Genomic DNA, 12,379 nt, shown 5'->3' on the forward strand with positions numbered 1-12,379 from the left:
TCAAACATCCTGACTGCTCAAAGCACCACAAGACAGAGACAACAACTGCACTCTGGGCTACTACGAACATGCGACGTGGGAAAATAAAGAAAGATAGCCTGAACGCTCACCATAAATGCTCAATACACAATCTCAGATGCCCGGATAAAATAATCCTCCCCCCGTGTACTTCATCAAAGCTATCATCTTACGCCTCTCCTCATTACTCCTTGGTCCAGCCGTTGCCATCATGTGCGGTCTCTGCTTATACCCACCATTGCGCCAGCTCGCGCGATCAAGCTCGTATTCGAACTGAATTTCCGCACCCCTGCGCTTCGGATCGTCGAACCGGTCCAGCCAGCGGTTCAGCTGCGGCCTGGTGCTCTGCTTCGTGGGCGAGTAAGTGAGCGTGATGCGGATCTTGCGTCGGCGCTGCTGGGTCGCCACTTGGTTGGATTGGAAGCGCGCGAGCTGTGCGGCTGAGAGCCGGTTCAGGAAGGTTACTATGTGCGCGAAGTTGTGGTTGCGGACTGTGGTATTGATGGTGGGAGCGTAGAAGAGGACGGCGTCGAGGAATTCCTCGCAGATTTGGCGGTTGGTTCCTACGAGGCCGGATTTTATGATGAAGTTGCGCTGTTTCATCGTGGTGGAGCTGTCTGATTCCAATAAGTGTTTGTAGACTTCGTCGCGTAGTTCTCGAGGCAGTGAAAGGAAGGCGCATCGCTTGTTGCTGTCGTGTTGGAGGCGTTTTGGTGGTGATTTTGGTGGTCGTTTTGGTGGTGGCGACCCGGCGGGTTCCCCTACCGTCGCTTTGCGTTTCGTTTGTTGTCGTGTGATAGCCATATTTGTTCATGTATATGGTACCTGTGGTTCGCATGGAAGATGCGGTAACGTTATATGTCTGTGGTTGTGGACCCCTTGCCAGGCTGCGATAGGCAGCAGCAGTGCGCGCTATGCTTGTTGTGAGCTAGTGCAAAGTTGTGGTCAAGGCAGTAAATAAGGCAGTTATTACGAACTTTCTGTCTGTTCCAATTCCTTCGATCATCTGTTGTTGCCTTCGTCTCTCACATCTGCTGTCCCTCCCATCCGCAAACTCTGATGAATCTTAGACAAGATCATGCGGAAGAAAAAAAAAAGCGGGGAAGTATAAACAATAACTGTGTAGGGCGAAATTCCGTACACCTGTTGCTCACGTCTGACATCTGCTTAACGATTAAGCGCAGACAAAGAATTCGTGTCAACTATGCCAATGTTATTAAATTCCATGCATTTCCAGTTGTTATAACATGCATCTGTACACTATCAGTCTATCCCTCACTTTCTCTGCCTCCCCCGGACTCTCGGCCTCAGTCCCTCATCCCAATCGACAAAAGTCTGGTGCTGATAATCCGGCATACACTTCACCTTCTCCGGTGGCTTGGTCTCCCACTCGATCCTCCCATCGTCTCTTTCGTTCGCAGCATGTCTCGCCACATACCCTCTGAGCGCCTTGATCTTCTTCGCTGCCTCATCACTATACTCCACATTCACACTCGGCACCACCGCGATCTTGCCATGTCCCTTCGCCCACATGTCTTTTGCAAACAGTTTCGGCTCGCCCTGGAAACATTCACCCGGTCCACGTGCCCTGAACCTGATGCGCCCCTCTAACAGCGGCTTCGCAGTGAACGTGGTGACGCCGTTCCAGCATGCGAACACCTGTAAGGGCTTTGCAGCAGCAAGCCGTGTGCGCGCCTTGTCGTCATTCCAGAAAAGATTCCAGGCAAAGTCCCAGCTCCCATCTTCGGGGATTTTGAAGAATGAATCGCCCGTCATGCCGCGCGCGATCCAGACATCGTAAAATGTCGGATTTTCGCCCGCATACGTCCAGTCAATGGCACATGTCTGATCGGCGCCTTGCCATCTCCGCTGGTGCAGGAGCTCCAGAATGTCTTCCATGCAGAGTGCAATGTCGTTAAGGAAGATTATGGTGGTGTCTGGATCGTAGTGCGCTGGATTAGCGAGAACGTCCTGCAAGGCGAGGTTCCGCAAACCTGCGAGGGCCTCGATGCGGTCCTCTCCTGGGGCCGTGGGATTGACGTTGCTTGTTTGCAAGAAGTACGTCACACCGAGGGCTTCCAGGCTGGGACGAAGCTTGTCAAGGACTTCGAAGGTGCCGTCATTGGATCGACCTTCAACGATGGAAAGCACGCAGTTCTCTGGACCGAGAAACGTGATTGTTTCTACGATCGAACCGAGCAACCGTGGAAGCAGGTGGACGCATTGATGTAGATCGAGCGCGAAAAAGAACCTGGGATGCTGCAGGGCTTCAGAGTGTTCTGGTGGGTGCCCTAGGTAAGCATAGCGGTCAAGGTCCGGCTTTGGACACTCCAGGCGATCAGAAGTTGAATCTGATGAATTTAAGATGGCGTGGATATACGGTGATGCTTGCGCAAGCAGAGTGTCGTTGGCTTTCCTTGGCAGATCGGTTGGAGCTGTGGCAGACAGAATGGTAGGATGCACGCCACCCGATTCCTCTGATGATTGTAAGCTCTCCGCATTCAATGATACCAGAACAAAGGAATACCGACTCTCTGAAGGAGGATTGAGGTTTCCAGTGCTGATGGGCTGTGTCCGTAACACACGGTCGCCGTACCGGACGAACCCGAATCCAAGGATGAGAAGAAAAATGGCTGCAAGTAACGCGATGGTTTTGAGGAGGGATTGCAAGCTTCTTAGTTTAGCCATGGACACAGCTGAGGACCCAAATTGCCCAAAAATCCGTTAAATGTATGAGGGTACTCATAGAGAAAAATCGACGTGACTTCCAAGGTAAATGCAGACCCGAGCGCGACTGTGCCACTTGCTAGTGTTCATTGCGAAGCTCCACGCCCGCGAGCAAACACACCTGATCCACCAATCATCTTCAAGCACCGTTTCGCTAAACCCAAAAGATAAGCGGGCGCCTAGAGTACATATCACGTAGGGCTGTTTGCCAACAGTGTACGTGCGCGGACAGCTGCATAAAAATATTAATCTTACGTATCTTAAGATCTAGGAGGCTGCGGCGCAGTCAGGCGAACCAACACTACAATCACTCATTTTAACGCTCGTTTGTACATAGAGAGATGTTTCTCATATATTGTCTTTTCATCTTAGCATAACGACAGCTTCGCGTGCGAAAACATGTGGATACAAGGACGGCAACCCTCAGAGCGCCCGAACAGCACAGTCTGGCTACGATTGCCGCTTGGATACTGTAAATGGATTATGGCGATTTTGTCCAACAACAGTGGTATCCGCGTGGTATTGTGGTCTAGCCGTAGTGTGCGTGGACAGTCATTCTTGCACCAAGGGTTGTGGCCGCTTCTCTGATCGAGCGGACATCACCACTTTCTCTTGGTCAGTAATTCCATAGTACATCAAATGACGGAAATGTCTATGAAAATAAGAATCATTAGCGAATAGTCACAGTTCTGTTCCACTGTGCTACTGATCAATGGTCTTGATCAGTCCTTCGAGTACATTGCTTGCGGAGCAGAAGCTCGAACCGATAAGCTCTTCCCAGCTTTGAACACCGTGGAAGCAACAACGACACAGTCAAGTTCCATCTCTGTACTCAGCAGCTCTTTGACCAGCCCTGCCTCGCGACCGACAGCCACAGTCGTTGAAACCTCTTCCGTACTTGCATCGAGCTCCAGTTCTGTTGTGAGTTTCTCATCCATATCTTCGACTTCAGGCCCAATCCCTGCTTTATCTAAGCAAGAGCCAATGAACCTCGGAGCTATAGTGGGAGGAGTCATTAGAGGCCTTACCGTGATTTGCTTAACGGTTGTTGGAATTGTACTCATACGACGTAAGCATGGAGTTGAGGGAAAGGCGATGACACCTCCTGGCTGTACCAACCACGGCTGGAAAGAATTCGTGGACGATACTACACCGTATGCGCACAGTTCGGGAAATACAAAGGAGAGCGACCATTGGAGTAGCACTCAAGGTCCAATCGAAATGTACAGCGGGCACCACATCAACATGGAGCCCGTTGAGCTCTCGGCACAGGTGCATCATATGGACACTCCAAGGGGAACCATACAAGGATTATAATAGAGAGAATTCAACTGACTTTTGCTAAGATAGAGCATCTGCATCTTTTGCATTGAACTGTCCCGTTCGAGATGCAAGGTGCTATACTGAACAGCGGCTTGTTAACAAAATACCTGCCGCAGTCTTATAGTTTAGGATTCCAGCACGAATTAATTGTTTGTGGATGGATTTTTTCTCTCGCAGTCTATAAGTTCTGCGCAACTATAGGACTCAACAGATGTATTCTTCTGGTTGAGCTGGCGATTATTGTAGTAGTGCTCGGGGTAAATAGGCTGCACCGTTTTGGACCCAAGCATACTCAGAACCTTTTTCGAGCTGAGTCCCATTATAACGTTTGTCGCCACAGCAGCGTCCACACTGTTTCTCATTTCCAGCCCTTAGTCATTTGTTATTTGGGATCAATAGACCATCTCGTCCGTCCCCAAATTCCGAAAGTATCTCGGCGACCAAAGCCTTGGCCTGCATGGTCATCTTCCCAGTATTCCAACAGCTCGTTTCCATAACTTCCCACCCCAATGTCTTTGAAGAGAGTATACAATTTAGTGTCTTGGCGCCACTCTGCAACTGGCCACTATATCTGAGATCTGTCCGCATTGTTTTCGCCAGGATGATTTGTAAAGGCCTGAATGCCTGGTTTCGTGTATGCTTCCCCAAGCCAGCTTTTCGTCTGGGAACTTGGTCACCTGAGTGGTGTCGAAGTCTTCGTACACATCAGAGGTAGGGGGCCACTGGATGCTGAGTGTTGACCATAATATGAACTTCTTCAGTGATGGCATTGATGCCGCAGCTTTGGCAAAAGAAGAAAGAAATGGTGTAATTTCTCCACTGGGACATGTCCGGAACGTGAAATTAACGCGATCATGTAGCCAGCTCCAACCTAGCTCTCCAGCGAAATCGACGTCATCGTAATCTTGACTGGTAAGTGGCGGATATGAGCGGTCTGATATCATTTTATGTCCTTGTGTAGCGCCCGGGCCAGGTAGACCATGAAAGTACCAAGAGCCTGAAGAGGTAGACATGTGGAACAAAACGCTGAGCGTTTCTAGATTCGGTCAGACAGGTGTGGTACCGTCTAGGGGCCAAAACAAGGCCTTATTTGCGACCAATCGCAGACTCAAAGTACAAAGCTGGTAAGAAAGGAGACGCTAGCTGGAGCTAAACAGGTCATATGGTGCTGGCGAGGTAAGGTTGGGCAATGCCGAACGCTGGTCAATGCACTCAACCCAATTGGAAGGGTATAGAAAATCCAAATGGATGTGTTTCAGAAGCGGAAGCACATTATTTATACGTTCAAGGCCTTTGCCGAAGTTGTGTCGCGAATTTTGTCGAGGACCTATCCAATACCTCGTGATAGCCTTCAAGGCATTTTGTGTAAAATCTTTGTACCATTTGTCGCCCCCAAGTTTGCATCGGTTTAACTCTAGATTTCGGAACTTTTTGGCAATGTCAAGAATGACTCGAAGACCTGATTTCTGCAGCACCATGTCAGCAGGTCCGTTGTCGTAGAGCTGGCGTTTTGAAGATTTGACGGTCAAAGTATGTACGCAGCCGAGGCTGGACAATACAGAGGGCGCAAGAAGATGGACGCACTAGCTAACGAACATTTGATGATAGCAACCCAGCTCCTAGTCAATTGCTTGTGTGGGCTCATATGTCGTGAGGTGGATCCCGAGCCGAGCGCCCGTGGACCGCCTTTAAAACCTCAAACACGGTTCGGATTTGATGTGTGAATTGTTCGCCTATATCCCTCAGATCGACTGCACTGTCACATCATTTCCATTCCGCGTGCTTATAACGGGCAGAGATGGTTGTGATCAACCTGGGCGAGTGCTGTACCCCACCATTGCGCATCTCTCTCATCTCAACCTACAATGGCTCAATGCAGTGCTGTTACATTGGCTTGAGACAATTTAGTCATCCAGCTTGATATCTCCTGTCTTGATTCTTTACTCACCCTGTGCAAACGCAGAGCTGCCGTTACCTATAGCTTGTCTAAACGAGCGATCCGCCGCCAACGTGCAGCTAAGCTCCTACTCAGAATCAGGATTAGACAAACGCAAACAAGGCGATAGACGTGTGTATATAAGACGCACCTACCTCCTACTGTGTGCTCTCCAGGTCGTTCAGGCGCTCCTCCCCACGTTAGGGCTGACTTCTTCAAAATTGCGCATTTCTAACGCAAACCACATCAACTCCAATCAATTCATCATTGATGGCCTCTTCGGTCCCTAGCAATAATTCACCATCTTCTCTGAAGGACAGCTCGTCAACCTTAAATCCACGAAGCAAACCTATAGATGACCTCCTAGCTTGGTCTGCCGCGCACAGAAATGGCCCACCACGGAGGGCCGATCCGGATCACCATGAAAGACGGCGTTCTGACTGAGTATGGAAATAAGGTAGAGCAGGAGCGGCTGGCTCAGTTAGCTGCTAATAACAAGGACGGTGGAGGGAAGGAAGCAGAGTCTTCCTCTTGAACAACCAATGTGACCGAGAGTTGCATAGCTAACTCTATTACACGGGATGTTATCTACACATGTAGCTTACGAATCCGCGAATTGCGTGCACGGACACGGTACCGGTGCCGAAGATTTGCTCGAAGACCAACTTTCAGAGGAGGCCTGCAGCCGGTTCATGCCCGCCACCATCCGTTCTGTCTGCGGCAGGAAATGGACTCAACCCCACAAGAGCTGGTTGTGCATATCAGCAGCTATCTGGACTACACTTTGCTTTAGAGAACGTGTCCAAGTTCGCGTCGGTCTATAGCGGCCGATGTGCTCGCTATCTTCCAGGATGATCCCGTGGAGAACAATACGAGTGTTGTGCGAAATACCAGCCACAGCCAATCAGCATGCAGCATGGACTTTCGTCACACTTGGCTGCGACTTTCAGATCAGCTACCGATGATCACAACACCACAAAAACTATACACGAATGAGTAATACATAGTGCACCCAAAAGAAAGTACTCGCGCTGCGTCAATTTTAACAAATGCCGACACAGTAACGATGGTTACACTGATGAACACAATTTAAACCACAGCTATGTACCAAGTATCGAAAACCCTCCCATTGATATTGCTTCCCTTCTGAGTCTACTGTAACATACTAAAACAGTCGGATAAGGGGACAGCAGCGACTGCACAAGCTTGGCGTCTCTCTATCCATCAATCATAGAGAATCTCGGTATAGGATTGGCAACGCTTCGACACCACAGTACTCGGCATGTGGGGAAGCCTTGCCGTCCATCAGCCCCGAGGATCAGAGCCTGGAGATAATTGCGGGGTCAGCCGGAGGCGGTCGGAACATGGGTAAGAGCCAACTAGAGATGCATCGCAAGGCATGGCGTTTTCCCTTGAGATTGATGTATTTTGCATGTTCCCCACGCAGACTCTGGGTTTCCTCCACTACCTAAATGCCCGTAAAAGCACCACCTGGCATCTGATTCCATATCTAACAGCCTCTCCAAACCTGAAGGTCGTAGTGCCTCACTCGAGTATCGCCTGCTGTCATTTATCGCGATGGGCGATAGTAGCTCTCGAACAGGGTCCTTCACCATCAAGGATGAGCCTATTGAGAACCAGCGCCCGATGAGGGTGGTTGTTATTGGTGCAGGCTTCTCCGGTATTTACACCACGATAAGACTCTCTCAACGGCTCCGAAATGTTTCTATCCAGGTATACGAGCAGAATGAGGAAGTTTCCGGCGTGTGGTGGGTCCAGTAGCATCCCATTGCAAGTTTGACGCAATATTGACTGTGAGTTCCAGGTGGATGAACAGATATCCTGGTCTAGCTTGCGACATCCCCTGTACGTAGCTTTAGAGCCGAGTAACAAAATAGGAGGTCTACTGACATGAGTTCACCAACAGCCTACTCTTACCAGTTCTCCTTCGCTCCTAGCCCATACTGGTCTTCACTGTACGCGCCCGGGCCCGAGATCCGGAGGTACATGCAAGATGTTGCGATGAAGTATGGAGCAATGCGCTTTATCAAGGTGTCTCACGCTGTCCAGTCCTGTACTTGGGACGAGATTCGGCGGAAGTGGTTCGTATTGCCCAGGATGATGGTCCGACATTACAAAATGTAGAACACTGACAGGTCTACCGTGAAGGAATGTTGAGATCAAGAACCTCAAAACAGGCGAAATCATAGAGGACACGGCCGATGTTGTTGTAACTGCCAAGGGTGACCTCAACCAGATCAAGTGGCCCAAGATCAAGAACTTGGAAACTTACCAGGGAAAACTCATGCACTCGGGCGCATGGGATGACAAGTACGTCCAAACCCATTGACTACTGACTGAGCCAATACTCATTATTACAGCGTACGTCTCACAAACAAACGGATCGGCGTCATTGGCAATGGGTCCAGCGCGATTCAGATAGTCCCGACGATTCAAAAAATGGAAGGTACCAAGGTCTGGAACTTCGCACGAAGTCCAACTTGGGTATCAACTTCCTTTGGTGATACTGCTATGATCCAGCTCGGGCTGGATCCGCGCGAGACTAAGTGTAAGCACCTCCGCTGTTCTTTTTGTGTGTCCATTTCGGCATTAGCTGACTGTGTCTTGTCGCTAGTTTCCCGTAGCCAACAGGAACACATGGCTAAACATCCCGATCACTTCCACAAGATGCGTAAGATTCTCGAGAAAGAGGCCAGCAGCAAGCACCTATTCACGCTTAAGAACTCGCAAAGTCAGGAGACCGCTCTCGTCAAGTTCCAGGAGCACATGAGACAGCGCCTGGCAGGCCGCCCCGACTTGTTCGAAGCGATCATTCCCACCTTTGCGCCGGGCTGCCGCCGCCTCACTCCTGGTCCCGGATACCTCGAGTCTCTCCAGCAGGATAACGTGACGTTCTGTAAAACGGCCATCCAAGAATTCAACAGCACAGGTCTTAAACTCGAGACTGGGGAGCAGATTGATCTCGATGTTATCATCTGTGCCACTGGCTACGATGTTCAGGCGCCCCCGACCTTCACGGTGAAGGGGCGTAACGGCAAGACACTCGAGGAAAGATGGAAGCCTATACCCGAGTCCTACCTGGCGATTACAGTGGATCAATTTCCCAACTTTTTCATGATCGGTGGGCCAAACTCAAACCTTGGGGCTGGTAGTCTCCTCAGCGTGTTTGAAGCACAAGGAGACTACGCCACTAAGATCATTAGAAAGCTACAGAAAGAAAGCTACGAAACTTTCGAAGTACGGCCCGAACGCGTAGCCGATTTCAGCAACTACATTGACGAATATTTCAAGCTGACCGTCTATACGGACGAGTGTTCGTCGTGGTATCGCGCGCACAGCAATAGCAATAGGATCGTTGCCCTTTGGCCTGGTTCAGCGTTGCATTGTCTTGAGACCCTGAGGTCACCTCGTTGGGAAGACTACATTTGGAAGTCTGCGGAGCCTTCGGGCAATCTGCTGCGTTGGCTGGGTAACGGTAACACTTTGGTTCTAAGCAAGGGCGACCCGTCGTGGTTCTTAGAGGAGAGGTACTTGGACGTGCCGAAGGAAGGGAAGCCCGAGGAAACAGAGACCTATCAGCAGCGCCCATTCTCGCATTAGATATGTTTTAGTCCAAGATTCAGGCTCGTCCATGTCTGCCAAAGTAAAATTTCATCATTTTGTTCTACGACTGCAATACGAAAAAGCTCTTTTTCTTAATCAAGCAGTGTTCGGAGAAGTGCGATTATCCACAGATAACTCTACTGGTTGTCAAGTGGCGGGATGACTAGATTGGCCGTGAGACGATTGCTAGAGATGGGGCTACCGGTAGTGTCCGGTACTTCCGTTCATATAACTATCCCCCGCATCCCCGCATCCCCTCACTACTACTATATCTCTCTAATGTATCAGTGCGGGGGTGGGGCTAGGTATGATGAACCGACTTGGCGAGCTGCAGTCGTAACCACCTTGACCATGGGCTACTCATAGGTTACGCAAGCGCCAAGGCTTACTGTGTAGAACTCCTATGTAAGACTTGGATAATCAGCCGCATCAGCACCGCCGCGACAGTGGTGGCAAAGTCCCAGCATTTCTCGCATCTTTCGAGAAACAAAGGCAACCTGGGCCCAACTGTTGGCCATTGTAACATATCACTTTTGTACTGTTGATAGACACATACTCTGCTTCAATGGCCAGGGACATTGAACACCCTCAGCATCTAGGAGAAAATTTTCATGCGCTCGTCGGGGTTGAGGATGATCCTCATCGCGCAGCGCTCGCGGACAACCCCGAGCACATTGCCGTTAACTCTAGGGTTTGGATTGCCATCTTGGTAAGAGTTTCTTCTGAAACACTAGGTCTAATGCCTGGGTAACTACGACTGACATCCGGCAGTGCATGGCTATTTCGTTCGGCCCTGCTGTCGCTCTCGGCTTCACCTGCATTTCCTCCATTGTTGTCCCGGTCAGCAATGTCCTTGGAGCAGACGTCGATTATGCTTGGATCGTCGGCGCTTGGTCTCTGGCATCAGCATGCTCCTTCTCACTCGCTGGGCCTCTAAGCGATATCTTCGGCCGCAGGGAACTCATTCTCGCAGGCCAGTTTGTCGTTACGATCGGCTGCATCGTGTCAGGAGTCGGGAAGAACGTGGCAACCCTGGTTGCGGGCGAGACCCTCATCGGCCTAGGTACCGGCTTCGTTTTCGTCTCGTACGCTGGCGTTCCGGAGATGCTGCCAAACAAGTGGCGTGCCGTGGGCGTAGGAATCCTAGAGGGCGGCGTCATGGTTCCGTGGTATGTTCAGACTCGACCCCCCTTGAAGCACATGACTATTGCAGTACTCCTTGACATCAAACCTGATCAGCGCATATGGAGTCAATACGAGCTAACATATGATCCAACTTGGTAGGGGAATGGCTGGTGCTCTCTTCGCGGCTGTAATGTTAAAGAAGGCCTCGTGGCGCTGGCTCTTTTATATTGGCGCAATTGTCGAGGCTCTCGCTCTTATCGGAACAGCCGCCTTCTACTGGCCGACATCTAGACCCCGAGGTGACTTCGACAAGTCACGATGGCAGCAACTCCAGGAGATCGACTGGATTGGCCTAAGCATGTTCACTCTCGGCCTGGCGACCGTTCTCGTTGGTCTGACCTGGGGCGGCAGCCCGGACCACCCCTGGGACAGCGCGAGTACCCTTGTTCCAATCTTCATCGGATTAGCAGTTGTGAGCCTTGCCTTCGTCTATGACTTCAAGGTCGCTACGTCTCCGCTCTTTCCCTCGAAGCTGTTCAAGATGTGGCGCGGCTTTGTCGTACTACTCATCGGACTATTCGTCTCGGGCATGAATTTCAACGCCATGTCTGCTCTCTTGCCACAGGGATCTCTCTACATGTTCACTACCAACAATATTGAGGTCGGGCTGCTCTCGCTCCCATTGAATGTCGTTACCACTTTTGCGGGTTCCGTCATCCCCATTCTCGCGCATAAAATCGGACATGTTAAATGGCTCTACGTGGCCGGCATGGCCTTGCAAGCCATCTTCATCGGCGCCAGTGCCAGTGCCGTCAACCCCAATAATAAATGGGCTTGGGCTTTTGTTCCTGCCTTTGGTGTCCCCATGTTCGTCATGGTCACCATTCTAGGCTACGCCATTGCCAGTCTTCACGTTCCACACTCACGACTTGGCGTGGCTATGGGACTGCTAGGCACATTTCGCTCGGCTGGTGGTGCCGTTGGAAACGCCATCTACAACACAGTCTTCCAGGACAGGTTCCGCAAGTACGCCGCGCAGGAGATCCCAAAAGCAGCTCTAGCCAGTGGACTGAACGCTGCCGATCTTGGAACCATTATCCCAGGAGCTATCGCCTACAATCTTGGCGTTCCGCATTCCCTCGACGGCATTCAAGGCATGACCCCTGCGATTGAGATGACCCTCCGCACGGCAGTGCGTCTTGCATATGGCCGTGCGTTTCAAATCGTTTTCTACGTTACGATCCCGTTCGGCGTATTCGCTCTAATCTGCTCCTTTTGGATTGAAGATCCTGTACCTTACATGACGAACCATGTCCAGTCAGCCATGAATCGCAACGCCGAAGTAAAGCTTCATGCGAAGGATATCTCCACAGAAGAAAGAATCGAGGACGTAAATATGGACACTATCCGTGAACCCAAGACTATCGATGGATCCGACTGAGATTTCGTTTGGTCAAAATCACTTTGAGAGAAAACAGGACTGTTCGTTAAAGATTAAAACCTTAATGGGGATTGAGATTTTGGGTCAACAAGTTGAATAGCATCAGGACAATCAAAGTCAGCTTTGTCTACATACCGATGCTTCCGAGAGTAAATCTTCAAGACGTCCAGTTAGGTTCTACGAAC

General features: G+C 50.5%; 4 protein-coding genes across 5 annotated transcripts, besides 2 other annotated features; 2 read left to right on the forward strand and 2 right to left on the reverse strand.

Moving 5' to 3' along the window:
* Positions 1–132: 132 nt before the first annotated feature.
* On the reverse strand, positions 133–822 carry EKO05_0006624 (uncharacterized protein; the record flags this gene model as incomplete). Its single annotated transcript, XM_038946169.1, has 1 exon — positions 133–822. The coding sequence occupies one exon, from the start codon at positions 820–822 to the stop codon at positions 133–135; it is 690 nt and encodes a 229-aa protein (XP_038798120.1).
* Positions 712–762: a tandem repeat.
* Positions 823–1,293: 471 nt separating the features above from the next.
* On the reverse strand, positions 1,294–2,706 carry EKO05_0006625 (uncharacterized protein; the record flags this gene model as incomplete). Of its 2 annotated transcripts, XM_059636840.1 has the most annotated exons (2): positions 1,294–2,495; positions 2,550–2,706. In XM_059636840.1, 2 exons carry the CDS (start codon positions 2,704–2,706, stop codon positions 1,294–1,296), a joined length of 1,359 nt encoding a protein of 452 aa, XP_059492823.1. The 2 variants fall into 2 exon arrangements, with proteins under 2 accessions (XP_059492823.1, XP_038798121.1); XM_038946170.1 differs by having other exon boundaries at positions 1,294–2,706.
* A 3,179-nt stretch (positions 2,707–5,885) lies between these two features.
* Positions 5,886–6,096: a mobile genetic element.
* A 1,486-nt stretch (positions 6,097–7,582) lies between these two features.
* EKO05_0006626 (uncharacterized protein) lies at positions 7,583–9,625 on the forward strand (the record flags this gene model as incomplete). Its single annotated transcript, XM_038940510.1, has 6 exons — positions 7,583–7,773; positions 7,830–7,870; positions 7,932–8,106; positions 8,174–8,335; positions 8,386–8,573; positions 8,640–9,625. 6 exons carry the CDS (start codon positions 7,583–7,585, stop codon positions 9,623–9,625), a joined length of 1,743 nt encoding a protein of 580 aa, XP_038798123.1.
* A 568-nt stretch (positions 9,626–10,193) lies between these two features.
* Positions 10,194–12,194, forward strand: EKO05_0006627 (uncharacterized protein; the record flags this gene model as incomplete). Its single annotated transcript, XM_038940320.1, has 3 exons — positions 10,194–10,337; positions 10,400–10,797; positions 10,913–12,194. The coding sequence occupies 3 exons, from the start codon at positions 10,194–10,196 to the stop codon at positions 12,192–12,194; spliced, it is 1,824 nt and encodes a 607-aa protein (XP_038798124.1).
* Between the last annotated feature and the right edge of the window lie 185 nt (positions 12,195–12,379).

The sequence above is a fragment of the Ascochyta rabiei genome, chromosome 10 (assembly GCF_004011695.2).
Source record: "Ascochyta rabiei chromosome 10, complete sequence".
Taxonomy (NCBI): Eukaryota; Fungi; Ascomycota; class Dothideomycetes; order Pleosporales; family Didymellaceae; genus Ascochyta; species Ascochyta rabiei.